The following is a 20,209-nucleotide window of genomic DNA, read 5'->3' as shown; positions in this document are numbered from 1 at the left end:
GGGCACCTGTAGTCCCAGCTACTTGGGAGGCTGAGGCAGGAGAATGGCGTGAACCTGGGAGGTGGAGCTTGCAGTGAGCCAAGATTGCGCCACTGCACTCCAGCCTGGGCAACAGAGCGAGACTCTGTCTCAAAAAAGAAAAAAAAAAAAAAAGGTAAGGTCTTTGGGAGCCGATAGCTCATCAGGATTCTGCCCTCATGAATATGGAATTAACGCCCTTATACAAGAGACCCCAGAGAACTGGCTAGTCCCTTCCACTATGTGAGGACACAGCAAGAAGTTACCATTTATGAACCAGAGAGGGAGCCCTCAAAAGACACTGAATCTGCTGCCGACTGGATTTTGGACTTCCTGGCCTCCTGAACTGTGAGATATCAATTTCTGTTGTTTATAAACTATTCAGCTATCCAGCCTGAATGGACTGAAACAGTCATTTTTCTACACACTCCCCACAACCCCTTCAGCAAGCAAAGGCTTCCGAGCAAACTGCACTCACCTTTAGCAGAGCCTGAAGCCACGGTGAGTGGAGGAGATCATACAAGAGACACACTCCATTCACGTCTCTGCTGTAGAACAGACTCAGCTCTTGCAGCACAAGCCTCAGGATCTGCGAGAGGCCTAGGAAAGGAAGAGAGCAGAGATGGGGTGGCAGGTGCAGGTGTAAATGTGAAAGGCAACTCAGACAGCTGGGGCATGCCATGGGGTCTCACCAGGAGTGGAAATGACACTTGATTTCACACCAAAAGATCTGACTTCAAGCCCTGTTCCATCTCTTACTTTGTGAACGTCACAAAGTCACACAACTATCCGAAACCCAGTTTCTTTGCCCAAGATGAGAAGGTGCTAGCTTTGTCACAGTGTTCTTAACATTGAGTAAAATAATAGATCGTGATGTGCAGATGTAAGACGTCATGAAAGGAAAATGATTGCTTTCCCCTCCCCCATCTTACCAGACTGTCATTTATCCCAAAATTATTTAGTTGTGTTCTGTATCCTCTTTCTCTAACTCAAACATAAGAGTCATTTCATCCTCTCAAAAAATTCTTACTGTGATATTGAAAAATTCTAATTCCCAAGAGATTTTTAATGCAAAGCTCAGTGTTCTCCTGATTAAAGGGTCTAAACAGATTTTAGTGAATGTTCTTTTTTTTTTTTTTTTACAGTATTTTTGTAGTGTTGTAGTGATATTTTGAATGTGAACATCTTAAGAAGTTCTAAGTTTTACATAAAACATTGTTGGGTAAGGGTAAAAAAGGTTTTGAATCCACCATGTCTATTTATTTCCTTCCTGGCTTGAAATTTGCTCTTAAAGTTATCACTGTTAGGGCAGTAGTGCAACCAAAAACATACAAGATCCTCATAGGGATCGCAGTAAGTCTGTCAGGATTCCTGCCTATTGATTTGATCACATGTCAGAGGTGATACTACTTTCTGGTCTAGAAAAGGGGCCCTGGTGACACATACCATTCTGCGGATTGGTGGCTGTAGAAAGCTTCATGTCCTTCTTGTCTGGTGGATCTGCTCCTTTGTCTGACTGTATCATCCTCCCTGCCGGAGCTTCCAAAAGGAATTCAGGAGTAGGAAGCAGGTCAATACACGGCACACAGCTCACTCAGTCACACTGGCCACCAGCTCTCAGCACACTGGAATATATTTTCAACAGCATTTCCTCAGAAGCCAGGCCCTGTGCGACACATTGGGATACACATCAAATGAAACACAGTCTTTCCCTGTGGTGCCTACTCTTAACCATCACCAGCAGCGTGGAAGAGAAAATGACTATTGCATAAAATGCTCCCCCTAACTCCATGTTTTAAAACATTTTTTTAGCCTTTGACAAGAATTGATTTCCTGGAAACCATCCCTACCCATTTTAAGAAAATAAATGACAAATATTATATTTATTTATCTTCCACCTCTTTACCCAGTTGACTTTACCTAGAGCTCAGAAAAGTCTTCCGTGGACCAGCTGCACTCAGGTACCCCAATTTCCTCTCATTGCACCTTATAGTTCTTCATAGAAGGACTAGCTGGTCTGGTCACAATTGCATGAATTATGGGTTATTACTGAGGCACACTCTTAGAATTTAGAGACAACACTGTAATGATCTGTTTTCTTGTTTTGTTTGGTTTTATTTCTAGAGTGTTTTCCTGGCTCAATCCTACAATCTGTATAGCGTCTAGACAGTTTTCTTTTTCCTTTTTTTTTTTTTTTTTTTTTGAGACAGGGTCTCACTTTGTTGCTCAGGCTGGAGTGCAGTGATTATGGCTCATATCATGCATCCTTGACCTCTTAGTTTCAAACGATCCTCCCACCTCAGCCTCTCGAGTATCTGGGACCACAGGTATGTGCCACCACACCCAGCTAATTTTTAACTTCTTGTAGAGATGGGGTCTCACTATGTTGCCCAGGCTGGTCTCCAACTTCTGGGCAATCTTCCCACCTTGACTTCTCTCAGTGCTGGGATTATAGGTGTGAGCCATCACACCTGGCCTAGACAGTTTTCTTAACCCTATCAGATTTAATGCCAGTCTTTGAAAATTAGTTTGAAATGTTTATTTTAAGGTTTATTTTTGATATTGCTTTAGGTAGATTTAGTTTCAAGAAGTAGAAACCCAAAATAATTTTGGCTTAGCAGAGTATTTTATAGTCTTGTTCATGTGAAAGTTCAGAGACAGAGAGAATGCAGGGCTAATAGGGCAGCCTTGCTCCATGAAGTTCTCAGGGAATAGGTTCCTTCCAGCTCACTGCTCTGCCACCCTAGGATGTAGTATGGTTCTGTCTACCTGCTCCAAGATGGCAGCTGCAGCTGCAGCCATCACATCTACATTTCAGCCAGCAGGGTAGGAGAGGAAGGGATTAAGAAAACACAGGCAAAGAAAACATGCCTACTGCTCTTGAAGCAAAGTTTTCTACAAGTTGCCCTACACAATGAAGAATCGCCTCATACCTTGTATAACTTTCAAATGTCCCACTGAACTTTCATGTCACTGAAAAACAAAAAAACCCTGTAGTTATCTGAATCTAGACACAAACTTTTCTTTACATGTAAACACAAGACACTTTTGCACAGGTTTAATACACAATGGGGAGTAGGGTATTGAGGCAGGGAAGGCGAAAAAGCCAGTAATAGGTTGTTACCAAGAAGTAACCACTGTGGGCAACTAGAGCCTAATCCCACGGGGGAACACCGGCCAAGGGAATGAGGGTATTTATACACCAATGGCCACATGAGGGTTCTTATACACCAATGGCAAATTTGGTGTATAAATACCCTCACTCCCTTGGGCCCTGTTGAGAGCCAACAGGTTGAGACCTCTTCCCAGAGAGCATTATTTCTGGCTCTTCCAGCATGCAACATGCATACCTTCAGAGGGGCTTGGAGGGGCTAGCAGCTGGAGTGGGCCCAGAGTGCACCAAAATGGTAACCACCAAGGGGTATGCGGTAGGGGTAGGGACCAACAACATTGTTAGAGTAGCACGATAAAGAATAAATTAAGGTTTTTGTTATAAAAGGAACTCTTCAAATTAGTTGTTAAAGACTGGAGTATTGACTCTGATAGGGTTGAGAACCACTGTCTAGAATCTAGACAGATTGTGGGTTGAAGCCAGGAAGGCTATCTAAAAGAAGAAGAGATTATTATTATTTTGACTCTAAATTCTAAGGCAGTGAGAAAAGCAACACAGAAAGCTGTCCCGGCATTTCAGACAACTTTCCCGTACACATTCCTTTCCAATCCTCCTGAAGTCTTCCAGTTTGCTGGGTTCTACCAAAGCTTGACATCGTTATGCTTTTGACTTGCCCTCCATCACCTACCCTGCCCACTTGCAACTGAGTCCGATTAAACCATGCATTTTCCTCTGTTCTGCGTTTTTGCCTCTATTGAATCATCTAGCATCACAGTTGCAAATCTGACTCATCTTCCTCCCTGGAGGGGAGCACTTCCAGGGTAGAAAATTGAAAAGGGAGACGGAGTGTCTGCCAGAGAGCAGACAAAAGTCAGCGTAGACAGATGAGGCTGACACTCAGGCTGACTCCTACAATTGGTTCCCCTCCAGCATCTCACAAATCACACGTCCTTGGTGAAGCAGTGCAGATTAAACAAGCCAACTGTTGTTTAAGGTGGACCACATTTCTATCATATTTAATGCCCGAATGACTGTGCTGAGCTAGGCCTACCCATTCGGCAGTTGGGGGCATGGACTAGAGACTACAAATTTCTGAGATGAATTTATTGTGAGGGAGCTTTACGGATAGACAGGCGGTGGTTTGTTGAGTGAATGCAATAGTTAAAATAGCTTCTAATAAATCTAGAGCCAACTTCAGGGCTACCTAGATAACTAATTCATGTATTCTAAAAGGCTCGTTTTGACCCAAAGTTTCTCAGCCAGAGGCAAAAACAGTAATTACACTAATCTACAACTTATGTAAATTCTAAAAACTGTGCTTGCCTGGTCATCTTCAGGTTCCTATGACAAATTTACTGTGGACTGAAGGTTGTGTCCCCACCCCCAATTCAGATGTTGAAGCCCTAATCCCCATTGTTGATGGTATTTGAAGATGAGGCCTTCGGGAGGTAACTGGGTTTAGTTAAGGTCATGAGGTAGAGGCCCCATGATGTCATTAGTGTCTGTGTAAGAGCCATCAGAGTTCACGTGTTCTCTCTCTCCCTGCCAGGTGATGGCACAGTGAGAATCCGGCCATCTGAAAGCCAGGAAGAGAACCCTCGCAAAAACCCAACCATGCTGGCACCCCGATCTTCAACTTCCAGCCTGCAGAACTGTATGAGAAAATACATTTCTGTTGTTTAAGCCACTGTCTATGGTATTTTGTTATGGCAGCCAAAGTTAAGACAAAACTCCTAGAAAAAAACTTCCAGAAAATGATTTTCCCTCCCTCCAGGTAGCTAAGAAAACAGTTGCAACTTCTTTCCCTCATAGCACTTCTCATTTTGCCAGTTATCATATCCATTGGCTCACTTAGTGTCTGTCTCCTGCAGATATACTGTCTGCAGAGGGCCTGGGGAGCAGAGCTGTTGCTTAAAATCTTGTTCATGCCGCAGCTTCACCTGCAGCAGTGCTTGGGCCATAGCAAGCACTCGGTAAGTTCAGTTGTTGTTGGGAAGGGGTAGAACAAGGAGAGGCCAAGATCCAGAAGTAAAAGGCTGACACCTCCCTCAAGGCAGTGGCCAGCAGCTGGAACTTCAATCCTGATGTAGGAGGCAGCTGAACTCCAGAGGCCTGTGCCCTCCCTTCCTTTCCTCCCTGGCCTGGTATCGTGACTTAAACCTCTTTCCCTGTCAAACTTTAAAACTGGGGGCAGAAGGGGATCTTAGAGATAACCAAATGCAAAACCTTTGTTTTACAGATAAGGAAACTGACATTCAAAGAGGTATTCAGTAGAGTTAACAAGCAGTAAAATCAAGTTTTCCTCCTTTGTTTCCCTAGTCCTGAAAGATGCGGATGCCTCGTAAAAGACTTGCCTTCCTTTCCATGACTTCTGTACCAGATTTGTCAGCTGAAACTTACCTATTTCTGCTATCTTGAGAGTGAGAATTTTTGATTGATTCTGCAAAGAAGTAAGCACCCCACCACATGCAATTCTGGACTGAGTACACAGAGAGGATAGCCAGTTCTTGACTCAGAAGATGCATTAGTGTGACTGACTCCTAAGGAATTTGTCCTAAATCTTGTTTTAAAAATCAGTATTTCCATTAGCTTTTAAAAATGTACTATGAAATGCCACAACCCCCTACCCTTATTATGCTTGTTTTTCAAAATAATGCTTTTTACTAGACAAACCCTAAAAAAGCACTTGAAAACGTAATGATGAGAAACGGCCCCTACAAAAATAGCTGGCTTCCTCTGGGTCCAAATGCTGTTGATTAGGACCAGGGCAAATGCCCACTGTACTCAATCTTCCTGACAACTCATTATTCCATACTTAAGAAATGGCTTCTCAAAGCAAAACCTGCTCTTTCAAGATCATAAAATTCCCCATATCATTTGAGTTACAATGAAACTAAGCCATTTGAGTTAGATTACCCAGATTTATATCTTTAGCTATTAAAAACTGACAGGCAAGCTAGGCAGTTACAGGATACATCTTCTGGTAACTGAGGATTATTTGCCAAGGTCTCTTACCTGCAAGACTGTAAACACGCAATGTTGCTCCTATCCAGACAAAAGCGTTAGTAGAAGATACTAGTGGCCTGTTGGCTGCCAAAGTCACCTCACTGCTCCCAATAAAACCTCTGCACATCCTCTTTGATGTAATCCACAGATGCCTAACCCAGCCTAACAACTAAATTACTCACAAGCCTTTCCTGCCACCAATCTTCTTAAGTATTCCTTGAACTGAAGTCTAATTTATATCATTTTCAAACCTACATTCTAGTATTTTCTCTCAAATTTCTAACACACAGTTAACAGCAGAAAACACTAATATTTTTGTTGATTATTTCAAGATGACAGACATTCCACAAGAAAAGATAGCATTTTTAATGAAAGAAAAAAAATGTGGCGGGACTGGAAATAATCCAATAACCTACTACCCTTATTAAATCTCTCATGTTATGGTGAGAAAACAACTGAAGACTCTTCGGCTAATAACAGAAGCCCATCAAAAACAGTACCTTCTGGTCAATCCCCTCCTAAGCCACTGTTCTGAACTTAACAAATAGCGTTTTCGATCTCAGATAGGAGCTACTTCTTTATCTGAAAACAATACTGCAGGGAGTGCTCAGTGGGAAGAGCATTTGGAAGGGGATATTGCAGAAAGGAGAGGAAGGTATTGCTGACAGCAAGGCAAAAGGTAGAGACCAAATGGCAATTATCAGAGGGTCATCAGCCCTTGTACCCACATGAAACACATGGCTTTTCTTATCTCTCCCTCATAGATGAAAACACAAGCTGGGAATGTGATACATTCGTGTTTTGAGTACAGCATATTTTGTGAAAAGCACTTGTTTCAATACAATTTTCATTTTTAACTCACTTTTAAGAACTTTCAATACATAACCAGCTATGAAATGACATCTCTGTCAGCTGTAGTAGCAAAAAGCACTGGACTTCTAGAGAAGTAGGGAGTAGGGAAGTTCTAGGCTGGAGTCCCAGCTCTGGCAGTGAGCAAATCTTGGTCACTGCTTGTCTGAAAAATGGGGGGAAATGGGGATAACACCTGCGTCCTTGGGCTGCTGTGAGCATTCTTTACGCATCTGAATGATCATTGTAAACTGCTGCAGGAGTGCCGGGGACTTCTATTTACAAACATTGGCCTGGAGATTTAGGGTTTTTCTTCCAATACACTTCAAAATTTATAATTTTAATATGCTATCTGAAAAGCATATAGTAGGAAGAATCCAAAGTAACCGAACAATTTCATCTGTAAAAGGATGAATTGTAACACGGCTTTTCCTAGAACGGAGACAGCCTATCATCATTGGAAAACTTCACAGTGGGTCAATTTGTCTCAAAGTTTTTGTTTGTCCATCTCCACATATTATCCACCCCCGCCCAGAGTCAGATATTCTGTAAATTTGTCTTTACCAGCCAAATGTGGTTATTTACGTGTTTGTTCAGAAACTCAAAACAATCTCCAATGTAAATGCAAAGTATTTAACATAAACGGATCTTTAAGGGTTGGTCCCCTTCCAACAGTGGACAGGCACATTCTGGTAGAGGCAGCAGCAAGATGGAAAGGCCTCTTGAGAAAACATTACAACTAGGAGATAATATCTAATGTTTCTAACCAGAATTTTAAAGCCTCACCTTCCCTTCCCTCAATCTGTTTAGGAGGAAAAAAAAATAAAGAGTAACCATCAAAATATGCTTTTTATTCAAAGAAATAATAGATTTCTTTTGAGACCCATGTCCTTGGGTTATTGGGATCAGAAAGTTAATTTGCTCTTTGCTAGAAAGGGTGCTATAACTATTGGTTTACGTTTATTTTAAAGACAGAGATTTCTAAAACCGAAGAGGGACTTCTCAGGTCAATATTTAGAGGCATGGATTATAATGTGGGCTACAGAAATACTAAGTGTGGGTTTCCTTTCATTTTTTAGGCTGCCCTGTTCATTTCTTCTATAATCATAAAACAACCACATAAAGATGAATGCCTTTTATTACGAAAATTGCTGTTACATTACAGCCAACATTCCAAAACAGTATTTTAATAAACACTTGTCTTGATTATAAAGTAGAGCAAAAACCATGATCCTTTTCCAAAAGTAATTATCATCTCAGTCACTTAACATAAATCAGGACACTCTGTATGCTCACCACGGTGTAGGAGATGAGATGAGGAAGAGCACCTATGTTATTCAAAACAGCTACTAGTGTTACTTATACAGTATAAACCAACAACTTACAATAGGGCATTTTTTAAAAAGCAAAACACTGAAATGTTGAGGTGCCACAATACTTTTGAGATGGAAAAAGCCAAAGCTTGTTTCCTTTTTTCTTCCCATCCTGAGTTCAGTGTGAGGTACAGGGAAGACCACCACCAGGCTGGGGATCGATGCAGTTTTTTGCTTATTTCCCAACTGTTAGTCCTGCTCGAAAACACAGCCTGCATGCAAGACCTCCTCAGGCTGCCATTCACAGGCCTTGGAATGCAGCGTTTGTGCATGGACAAATGAGGTTCCTAGCAGCTCAGAGTTGGCGTCTGAATTCCAGTGTACTCACTCTCTGTAGCGTGATAAAGAAACCAAAAACAAAATTCCTATGTTCTTTTTAGTCAAGAGGCAGAAGACTCCTATTTGGATGCATTCCACATTTCGGGGACAGGATGTGGTAGTTTTGCACAGAACCTCTCCCATAAAGAAAAAGCTTAGAAAACGTTAAAACTGCAGTTTAAAAGCTCCTTTCTCCCCTCCCTTGGCAAAGAAACATGATGCACACATGACTGGAAGGGACTCAGGAAGGCAGAGTGTGGTCACTATAGTTTCAAGTACGATCTGGTTCTTGCAAAGGGATCGGGGTAACTGCAGGTGGATTCAGGCAAACCAGAAATTCAAAAATATCCACCAACTTCTTTAATATAAGAAGCTCTACTGGAAGCTTTTCTTACAACTTCACGTAGCTGACATACCCTTTACTGTAGGAAGGGATATCCTCTTCTTTTTTCAAATAGCAGATGAATGGTATTTTTAGAACTTATCATAGGCCAAGAACTGGTCTAATCTGATTTTTTACCTCCTTTTCAATCCTCCCTTTAAACTATACAGTCCTTTTATCTTGGCTCAGGGCTCTTATTATTAGTAAGGCTCATTCTAACAACCTAAATAACACAAAGTCCTTTCCAATTTCAACGCTGTTCTTTTTTGCCACTACAGGAAGACTCCAGATGGTGTTATAACACTCTGTAGTAGATAATCCAGTTTTCAAGCTGTTATGCAGCCTAGTTAAGCTTCTCACGCTGAATCTGGTAGTAACATGCCTGGAAAAAAGTTCAAAACAATTTCAAACTCACTTTTAAAGAAATTACATAAAGAGAGCAATGCATATGGGACTAAAGAAACAAAATCCCTTATGAACAAATTCAGTTGATGGCCCAACAGATTTAACCAATTTCACTTTTCCCTGTTCCCTTCTAGTTCCCCTATATAGTGGCTGTCTTTTGCCTACTTGTAATTAGTATAGACAAAATTTTTTCATTTCCCATCTTATTCTAAAACAAAGAAAGTTTTTTTTTTACAAGCTATCTAACATTCTTCACCAAGCAGAGACACCACAATTTGCCGTTATTGATTGGACATTTAGAGTATACCAATCATTAAAAGGTACAACGCTAATTAGAATCACCTAGTATGATTAATAAATATACAGATTAAGCATCACTGCAGACCTGGGGAGTCATAACTTTCAGGAACGCATTTTTAAGAAGCACCCTGAATGATAAGTTTCCAGGTATGGGAATTACTCATACCCCAGTGAATAGCACATCCAGATAACATGGAACATTTTCCATTCTTTAATTTCTTAGGCTACATCCCCAGGAGTAGAACCACTGAGTCAAACTCCACATTTTTAAATGTTGTTTATATCTATGTTAGTAACAATTGCTTTCCAAAATGGGCTACTTACCCCATTATCACCAATGTGGGAATAATAATGACTTTACTATAACCCCACCAGTAACTTTAAAACATTCTTGCTAATTTAACAGCACAAAATGGTACCTTATTTAAATCTGCAGTACTATGATTTTCAGTGATGTTGAGTATTTTTCTACATGTAAACTTACTAGTTCAGTTTCTTCTTTGGTGATCTGTTGAGATACTTTTCATATAATGTAAACACTAATAATAAAAGTCATTGGTAGTCAATATTTTCCCCAGTTTCTCCCCTCTTTCAGTTTATTTAATAGAAGTGTTAACGGTAGGCCGAGTGCAGTGGCTCACGCCTGTAATCCCAGCACTTTGGGAGACCGAGGCGGGCAGATCATCTGAATTCAGGAGTTGGTGACCAGTCTGGCCAAGCTGGTGAAACCCCATCTCTACTAAAAATACAAAAATTAGCCAGGCGTGATGGCGGGCACTTGTAATCCCAACTACTCGGGAGGCTGAGGTGGAGAATCACTTGAACCTGGGAAGTGGAGGTTGCAGTGAGTTGAGATCGCACCACTGCACTCCAGCCTGGGCGACAGAGTGAGACTCTGTCTCAAAAAAAAGAAGCATTAATGATATTTTAGTTGAAAAGTTTAAAAAGTTAACCCAGGTCAATTCATGACATTGAATTCTAGTTCTTTTTCTTATTTTAATTTACCTGTCTTTCCTTTTCTCTTCCTTTCTCTATATTTAAACCCCGAAGCATCTATGATTTGCTATTCTACCCTCCCTCCAAAACTGCTAATAAGCTATCCAATACTTTGTTTTACCATTTGTTAAATAATTCCTCTTTTCCATTTTTGTGTTTGGTGTTTCCACTTTCATGTGAAGTTTTTATTACGATAGTGTTTATATGGGAGCTATCCATTCTATTTAGGTAATTGTGTATTCCTGTGACAGTCACATACTATTTTATCTTCATTATTATAATTTTATAAATTTTACTAACTGGAAGAGTAGGTCTATTCTTTCTCATTTTTCACAAGTGTTTTTGCACTTTCTATCTGCTGTTCTTTCAATAAACTTTAGAGTGATACTTCCAAATTCCAAGAAAAATCAAGGCGGGAAACAAATGACTTCTAACAATCTCTCCAGGCCATCCAGATCAAAGAAGCTCATTTGTAATCTATTGGTTACAGTAAATACAAGGCAAAGAAAGAAGATGGAATTCAAATTCATTATTTACATACTGCCTTCCGTGTTTTACCCTTGTTCCATTAAATAGCACTTCTGCTGGAAACTTTCTTGTACATTAAGAATCCTTTCTGTTTCTTTTTTAGAGTTACAATTATTTATATAAATGTAAGCATTTATAACAATTTGAATGATCAATTTACAAGGAGGATTAGATAATGAAGAACTTGCTTTAGTATTTTGAGGAACAACTGGCTTATCCTACTTTAAGATACTATACAATGTTTTAAAGTGTAGAACAAAATGTGCTCTAAAGGCATTTAAGGTTTGCATTAAACTTCTATACAAAAAAAAGTGGTTAATGGCATTTATAATACGGTAAATGAAAGACAGATATGAAGATAAAAAAGTATTAAATAATAACTACACTCACCTTCAAGGTGGTGAACATTATACCCTGTTCCCCATGCTGAAGATAGGGGTCCATTAGATCCTCAATGAGGTGTACCTCAGAGCCTAAATTCCTAATCCTGCCCCAAAGAGAAAAAGATGCTGAGTTATTTTCACCTACATGTCCATTCTCCTTCTGACCCTAGTTGATGGGAAAAAGAAAGAACAGCTCAATAAGAAGGTAATGCCACAGTGGAATGGGTTAATCAATGTTTTTCTAGTGGAAGAGCATACTCCTGTCATCAGTTCAGAAAATGCAAGCAGCAGACTTTTAAAAATAACGACTCACTAATAATAAAGTCAGAAAACAGTTACCTGGCCCGTAGCACCACATACAAGAACACGGGAAACAAGTCATCCATGGACCACAAGAAGTCTTCCTGGAGTGATGCCAGGACACTCTGGGAGATCTCCTCGAAAGTCTGCTGGATGACCTTAAGTTTGTCTGATGGGGTGAATGTTGTGCTGTTATAGAAACAATGACAAAAAGATATCCTATTATTTTCTTAATAAAGACATTTGATCATGTTTTTTTGATAATATTCCCTCCTAGGGTTCACATGCCTTAACCTGGACACTTAGGCATTATGAGTCATTGGAAAGAATGACTTTGTACTCCCATGGTGCTATGAGAAAAGTAGCCTCCAGCTGTCCACGATTCATATATCGTTTCCTTTTACCCACGTGAAATCTCATTCTCCTAATATATGCTCTTTTCTGAATGAGAAATTTGGTTCATTTCCCATTGGCTAAAGATGTGATTATGTGGATAAATTTCTGGAATGGCTCTCCACTCCTTTTGAAAATGCAAGGTCATTTTAGAGTAAAAGATACTCCAAGGGTCTCAAAAGAGCTTTTCCAATTTGCAGGTTGAGTTTGACACCATCAGCATATAAAGTGGAGATGCTTAAGGCTTAGGTAAAGATAAGACTGTATTAATAATATCTTAACAGACCAAGCACTACTTTGATTTGTGTAGCTTTTCAACAAATCAGAGATTACCTGATCTGCTGCAGACATTCCACTGCTGAGGCAAAACAAGCATCTTTTGTGGTTGGCAAAACCTGCAAAAAAGGGAGTGAAGGTCAAGGAGGAAAACCATTTTCTGCAACAACAAAAATAAATGATATTGATGTCAGAGTGCAGGTCTTTGGTAATAACAGATGCAAACACAAGCTTGGGTACTGTTCTATCAAAGTAAAATGAAAAAGTTTTGCTATTTCAAATCCTTCCCATTAGAGAAAAGCATCTTTGCTGAGGAAAAGAAAATTTACTATACCTTTTTACTCTCTCCAAGGATTGACAAGGTTGCTGGCCAAAATTTCCTATAATGGAATCCATAAATTGTTAATATAAGTTGTTACTTATGGTAGACAAATTCCCATAAAAATAGTTGACAGCTATATTGGCTTCCCTGTCCCCATTAAAAAGAACTGCTCCACAACAGGTTAAGTTTTTATAAACATTCCAGAAGTGATTTAAGAGTTTTTATCATCTCCCTAAGGGATTTGTCATTCTATATCCCAATAACCCTACACATTACAGAGATTACCCAATATTTTTCCTTCACTCAGTTTTATCTCATTTCTACTACTGAATTATTCCATTGAAAACAATTAAAGCACAACATTTTTAAAAAGCACAAAAATAAGAAAATACAAAAATTAGCTGGGCATGTTGACACAGGCCTGTAATCCTAGCTACTTAGGAGGCTGAGGCACAAGAATCACTTGAACCTGGGAGGCGGAGGTAGCAGCGAGCCAAGACTGAGCCACTGCACTCCAGCCAGGGCAACAAAGCGAGACTCTGTCTCAAAAAAAAAAAAAGGCTTATTCACTTCTCTTGATAGCACAAATAGTGATTGGGGGAGGTGGAATCAGCTTTATCACTGCACTAGAAAGGAAACATAACCATTTAGTATTCCCTGGATAACAAGCAATAATGCCTTCTAATAAAAACAGTGGGGCTGGGCACAGTGGCTCACACCTATAATCCCAGCACGCTGGGAGGCTGAGGCAAGCAGATCACTTGAGGTAAAGGGTTCGAGACCAGCTTGGTCAACATGGCAAAACTCCATCTATACTAAAAATACAAAAATTAGCTGAGCATGGTGCCTCGTGCCTGTAATCCCAGCTACTTGGGAGGCTGGGGCATGAGAATCGCTTGAACCTGGGAGGTGGAGGTTGCAGTGAGCTGAGATTGCACCACTGCACTCCTGCCTGCATGACAGAGCGAAACTCTCTTTCCAAAAAAAAGCATTTCAAAAACTTTAACTTAAAAATTGCCAATGGGGAGGGAGGAGAGAAAAGAAGAGAAGGAAGAATGCCAAAGATACGTATTCTGCTCTAAAGAGCTATAAAATACCAGGCAAGATAGCTCACACTTACTATATATACACACACACTTACTATATATATTTATAAAAATATATATCATATATTACTATATATATGAAAACATAATAAAAAACACATTCTGAAAAATCAGTAGGTTTCATACTCATCTCCAAATATTCTCAGAAATAAAGATTATTAACTATCACTTTTTCGTTAAGACGTATGCAAAAAAGTAAATAATTAGAAGCCATATATATAATTAGGTATCAAAGTGCCAAATTTCCAACAATGCTGTTTGCATGTTAAATTAAAACGATTTGGTTGTGCTTATAACTACTACACTTACCTCTGCACCCCAAGAAAGCCCAGGAGAGCAATATCTGGCTGCTTATTTAGTCGAAGGACACATTCCCAGTAAATGTCTTCCTCGCGATCATTATCCAAAGCATAAAGCATAAACAGCGGTGGGTAAAGTCGAGGTAGCAGCACAGGAAGCAATAATCCAGAACTCGTTACTACATAACTACAAAATAACGGAGTGGGAGGAAAGAAGCATTTTTCATATTAAAATTGAATACAGAATCCAAGATACAGCTTCAGTTTCAAAAAGTCAAAAGTAGAGATGGGAAATTTTAAAGAAGTTATATGACTCTGCTCTTTACATATGCAGTTGATATAAGGACATTACCTATAATTTTGTCTTAGAAGAAACTGTGAATTCTTTTCATGAATTAAAAATCTAACTGAAAACCTACTTTGCCTCCATTTTGAGGCTGATTTCTCTGAGGTTATTCTAGGTCAGTGTGATGTTACTTCCTTTGCTAAGCAGTCTTTGTGCTCAGATCATCTGTGGTTGCTTTTTCCTGGGGTATGGCTAATGGTACTTGAGAGACCTAAGAGGGACCTCAGAGGGGACACCTACCCAGCTACATTTTTTTTTGCTTTTTGAGACAGGTCTCACTTTGTCACCCAGGCTGGAGCGCAATGGTGCAGTCACAGCTCACTGCAGCCTTCAACCTCCCTGGCCCAAGTGATCCTCTCATCTCAGCCTCCCAAGTAGCTCAGCCCGTAGGTGTGTGCCACCATGCCCTGCTAAATTTTTTTATTTTTGTAGAGATGGGGTCTCCCTATGTTGCCCAGGCTGCTCTTGAACTCCTGGGATCAAGCAATCCTCCCACCTCTGCCTCCCAAAGTATGGGATTACAGGTGTGAGCCACTGTGGCTGGCCCCAACCATACCATTTTAGAAATGAGGAAACAGACCTAGAGAACACACTTTCTCCCTGGGGCTCTTTGGGGAAGATCATCTAGTCCCCACTCCCTTTCTTCACTGTCCCCACCCAATTCCACTTACCCTGGCTCTGGTGATTCAGATCGGGAATCTGACTTCCCAGTGCAAAAAGACTTCCTTTCGGTTGGCAGAGGAGCAGAGAGAGGAATTGTGCTGCCTTCTTCAGGCAATTCAGGAAATAAGAATCTAAGGAAGAATAAAAAATATAATTATACAATTATACCTCTAGGGGGGTTGAAAAGCATGAAAACACATTTCCATTAGCTATGAAAGCAAGCTTTATTATCAACTAAGTATTTTAGTTCCCTGAGAAAACCGATGTTTCTGACAGGATAAAATTAAGAATGCCGCTAATGAATAATACCACTACAAAATCTTCACGTGCTATGATTTTCTTCTGTCTAGTTACTAAGGAATGGAGAATTCCGATCTGTATGAGATACGTGTTCCTTACTGGCAAATCTCATCTGAGGTCAATTTATATCAACTCTGAGTAGGACCACTATTCTAGAATATAAGCAAATACTGATGGAAACTAAATGTCCAACGTTAAGGGAAAAAGTGATTAATTACAGAAGATACAATGTAAAGTTTTATTTTATTTTTATAGATTCAGGGAGTACATATGCAGTTGTGTTGTATGGATATATCAGGTAGTGGTAAAGTCTGGGCTTCTAGTATCCCCATCACCTGAACAGTGAACACTGTATCCAATAAGAAAGTTTTCAACCCTCACCCTCCCACACACACTCCCCGCTTTTAGAGTCCCCAGTGTCTATTATTTCCCTCTGTACTCAATATAAAATTTAAAAATATGTTTTTAAAAGTTGTTGAAAATTAATTTTTCAAATGATCAAGGGGATAAATCGGTGAGGAATTTTTTTTCCTGAGCTTTGAGTTTTGCCATAGACTTTAACTCTGACTTCTTGTAGGTTAGTGGACTCTACCATAAATAAGTTTATTTTCTCTTATTTTTACAGACTTTAATTTTGGCCCTTTAAAGGCAATATGCAGTCTTCTCTATTGTTGTAGATTTACATCTTGCACCTCCATCTGACCTAATTATATAGTTGAAAAAACTAAAAAAGGTCAGGAAACTTATTTTCATTATACTCATCTAGCTAATGTCAGAGCTAGCCCAGGCCAGTGATCTTTTTAATAGATCACTTCTCCCTCAAAACCTGAAACATTTCCAAATGTTGAGGCAAACAATATATGGAAGTTCTGGGACAAATTTATAAACTTTTGTATAATTATCTCACTATAGTATTTACTTGTTGGCTTCAACTCAGTAAAAGATCTTATATCTCACAAGCTTAAATCTGTTTGCTGCCTGGAACTCTCTTTCCAAAGATGCTTACTGTCTCATTTAATTGCCTTCTTCGAAGTCTCTGCTCAAATACCACCACTGTATTAGTCAGCCTGCTCTGATCTTCTCTTTAAAATAATAGCATCTCACGTGTAGTACTCTTTCCCTTTATTTTTCTCTACAGCGCTAATCACTATCTGACATACTGCATATGTTTTTTATGTTGACTCTTTTCCCCATTAGAATGTAAGCTCCATGACAGCAAAGATTTTCTTTGTTCACTGATAAATCCCTTGAGAGCCTAGAATGATCGCTATTACATAGAAATGCTCCATAAATATTTGTTAATTTGTTAAACAAATGAATGTATGTGATACTGTTGCCAAAGGACAAGACACAAGAACTCAGGGACAAAACTTTATATTAAACTTTATCTACTCTGTGGTTGGGTTTTAGATACCTGATTTTTGCCTAGAGACTGAATCCAAATAAGACGACTACTATACTTCATACCAAAATTGGAATTTAAAAACCCCAAACATTTATTTTAGCTTTCTGTTACACTTAATAAGACATAAAAATAAATCAATAACAATAGCTAAGGTTCATCTTTTTTATGTTTACAGCTTATGCATACATTTAAAACATGTTTTCTTTATTTAATATATTAAAGGACTGTGGCATAAAACTATTTTCTTGATGATTCAGGATGAAACTACCCAAGCATTGGTATAAAATAGTATTCCATAAGCTGCAGACTTTAGTGAAAAGCTCTTACCTCACCAGCTGGAAAATTCGCTTAAGATAGGACTTAATCTCCTTTACAGCCTCCTGCAATAACCTGCGGTTGGCTCCTACGCCCACGTATGTCATTCTATACACTGCAACCAGTGTCTCCACAAGCCTGCCCAGGGGGTGCAGAGGAGTGTCACAGGCCTGAGTAGGAAGAGAATCAATGAAGTCAATCAATGTGCGTTAACAGCAGAAACAATCCATCAATAAGAAACAACTTCATAAATGACAAACAATTGTCAAAATGTCAAGAGTCAATTTTGGGACCAGGAATATTCAAATACTTTAATTTTTTTGAAAGTACTGAGTCTACCCCAGTTATATGAACCTGGAGTTCCTAATCTTGATCAAAGAATCTCCTTAACATTTTGGGCAAATGGCTTTGGAAGTACTGATATGGAATACCACTAAAAGAAATACTCTGCTGGATGTGGTGGCTCATGCCTATAGTCCCAGCTACTAGGGAGGCTGAGGCAGAAGGACCGATTGAGCTCAGGAGTTTGAGGCCAGTCTGAGCAACACAGTGAGACCCCCCCATCTCTTAAAAAAAAAAATACAAAATTTTAAAAAGATTCCAATATACTTTAAACTTCACAAAAATGATACAAAACGTTACCTTGGAGAAAACTAAACACTGACTGTTGATGATACTCTGAAAGAGTCATCCTTCAGTTCCCCTGACTTCTCAGAATACTCCTTCCTGCACTTCCCATCAATATATATCACACTTTAAATTGTAGCCGGTCTTTCAAGGCTTGGAAGGAAGCAAACAGCCTATCCAGGGGTGAGGGCAGCATGCTTTACTTACACAATCTCTAGTTTGCTAATGTTATTAACAAAAAGCAATTTTAAACTCTAATTTTATTTCTTAAGAAGCCCCTTGAATGCCTTAAAAAACTTAAATGTTCTATCATAGTAATGGGACAATCTTTAGGTAGAAATGTAATTAGATAGTACATTTATTGGTAGTTAGATAATTAACAAAAGAAATGCACAGGATGCAAAAACAGGATTAGAATAACATTAAGCTGTGAGTCTATCTGAATGATATATTGTGGTAGGTGAATCATTAATTCACAAGACCAGTGTAATTTTTACTCTAGTTTACCTTTATTAAATATTTCCTGATGTCATCATATTTCTCCACAGAGAAGGCACCAACATGCTGTGGAATGAATTCCAAACTCTCTAGTGTCTGAGTCTGTGAACGACTTAATATTTCTGGACTATAAAAAGGGAAAGAAAAGGCTATTGTATTTCACATCAAGAAAGCAAGATACGTGTAAATTGTCACATGAAACAATCAGTGGCTCCAGTCAAAGTGGAGCGTCTAACACAGTACTAACCCCAATGAGCTCAGAAAGGATCATGATCCTGCTATTAGATACTCGGTTTACATAACATTCATTCGGAAATCAGGTAGTGTTACTTTGTACCAACTACAATAAATTAATGAAGATTCTGCTCCAATCTAAACCATGGTGTTGGAAATAATATGACATTAGCTTGAAGATAAATATGATATTAGCTTGAAGGTGACAGACCCGTTGGTGACAACAGAAAAATGGAATAAAAGGAATAAAAGAGGGAAGGGAGCAAAGGAAAAAGGGAAATAAGTCAAAGGGCAAAGGAAGAAATGAAAACGAGGTTAAGAAGCAAGGAGATAATGATACTCCAACAGGTGACAAGGTAAGCACATAACAGAAACTGGATGAAGAGGCTAAGAGAAAACACATGCTAGTAAACAACTGAAATTTTTGGTAATAGTATTCTATCATTAGATGACAACCAATGAGAAACTGAAAACTGTGCATAATCATTATTATTATATGATTTTAGATAAACAAATAAGATCTTTGTGGTAGCAATATAATTTTATATAAAAAGTTCACTCATTTTCACTTCTCAGAAACACCTAAGGGCTAAAGTCTCAAGTCGAACTGACAGGGCTGTACTAAGCTGACCATCTGTATCACGCACAAGGAGCATTCAATGGCTTTAATCAATTCTGGGAGTTTCCATTTCTTCTACTGATAGAGTAGAAGGTAACAATTATGAACTTCATGAATGAAATACTAAAATCAATTCCTATGTACCCCAAATATAGAAAAAAATCACTTCTTTCTACATTTAATTTCTTGAAACACACACACACGAATATCAAGCAAGCAAAAATTATACTATGGTTTACTTTAAATATCAATTTTGGGGATACTCAATTAGATAGAATCTAAACTAATCTCTCCAGGCTAGAATAACAATTAGTATTTGTTAGACTTGACTGTGAAACATTTCAAGTTCCTGAAGTATCTTTCAACCTCTGGAATTTAATTTCTATGTAATTATACTTTAATGTATAAAATTATTTGAACATTGGTAATTTATTTAAACAATTTGGTAACTTTTAGCAAACTAGAACATTTAATTATTCAGAACAAATATTTGCATTCTGAATACATGGATACTTGCCCAGTTTTTGTTCAATTCCTTTCAGAAAGCAACTGACATGTGGAAATGAAGACCAGCATAAAACTGATTTAAAAATTAACTGTATGTAGTTACACGCACAGATTAAAGTATGCTCCTTGATATTTTAACAACGAAGGCACAGCTCAAACAAACCATTATCTAGAATTAAACTCAAGAAAGTCATAGTTAATTAGGAAGTTTTGCTGCAGGGATTAGTAGATTTTTTAGGTCCAAATGCTAAGCAATGCTTCTGGGAGCTACTGGTCAAGTTAAAGAAGAAAGGCAGATGAAGAAAAGCAGGAGAAAAGAAGAAAAAAAA

The 20,209-nt window shown here is 38.9% G+C and overlaps 2 protein-coding genes across 3 annotated transcripts in view; both read right to left on the bottom strand.

The window, feature by feature from the left end:
- The window catches only part of MPP4 (membrane protein, palmitoylated 4 (MAGUK p55 subfamily member 4)), a 64,646-nt gene extending 58,388 nt beyond the window's left edge, over positions 1–6,258 (bottom strand). The window contains exons 1-3 of the mRNA XM_011974559.1: positions 6,146–6,258; positions 1,465–1,643; positions 497–618 (exon numbers count right to left, since the gene is read on the bottom strand). Of these exons, the coding sequence (XP_011829949.1) occupies positions 497–618; positions 1,465–1,543 (201 nt within the window). The 5' untranslated portion in view covers positions 1,544–1,643; positions 6,146–6,258. The remainder of the gene's footprint in view (positions 1–496; positions 619–1,464; positions 1,644–6,145) is intronic.
- Positions 6,259–7,815: 1,557 nt separating this feature from the next.
- ALS2 (amyotrophic lateral sclerosis 2 (juvenile)) overlaps positions 7,816–20,209 on the bottom strand; it is an 83,012-nt gene continuing 70,618 nt past the window's right edge. Inside the window, exons 26-34 of one of the 2 annotated variants that reach the window (XM_011974488.1) lie at positions 18,530–18,647; positions 17,408–17,565; positions 15,384–15,506; positions 14,377–14,553; positions 12,974–13,019; positions 12,697–12,758; positions 12,010–12,159; positions 11,678–11,774; positions 7,816–9,440 (exon numbers count right to left, since the gene is read on the bottom strand). In XM_011974488.1, the coding sequence (XP_011829878.1) occupies positions 9,402–9,440; positions 11,678–11,774; positions 12,010–12,159; positions 12,697–12,758; positions 12,974–13,019; positions 14,377–14,553; positions 15,384–15,506; positions 17,408–17,565; positions 18,530–18,647 (970 nt within the window). In that variant the 3' untranslated portion in view covers positions 7,816–9,401. The remainder of the gene's footprint in view (positions 9,441–11,677; positions 11,775–12,009; positions 12,160–12,696; positions 12,759–12,973; positions 13,020–14,376; positions 14,554–15,383; positions 15,507–17,407; positions 17,566–18,529; positions 18,648–20,209) is intronic. The other variant, XM_011974489.1, reaches the window with a different exon arrangement.

Source organism: Mandrillus leucophaeus, unplaced genomic scaffold, assembly GCF_000951045.1.
Source record: "Mandrillus leucophaeus isolate KB7577 unplaced genomic scaffold, Mleu.le_1.0 Scaffold146, whole genome shotgun sequence".
NCBI lineage: Eukaryota > Metazoa > Chordata > Mammalia > Primates > Cercopithecidae > Mandrillus > Mandrillus leucophaeus.
This window is presented reverse-complemented; position numbering and strand designations above follow the sequence as displayed.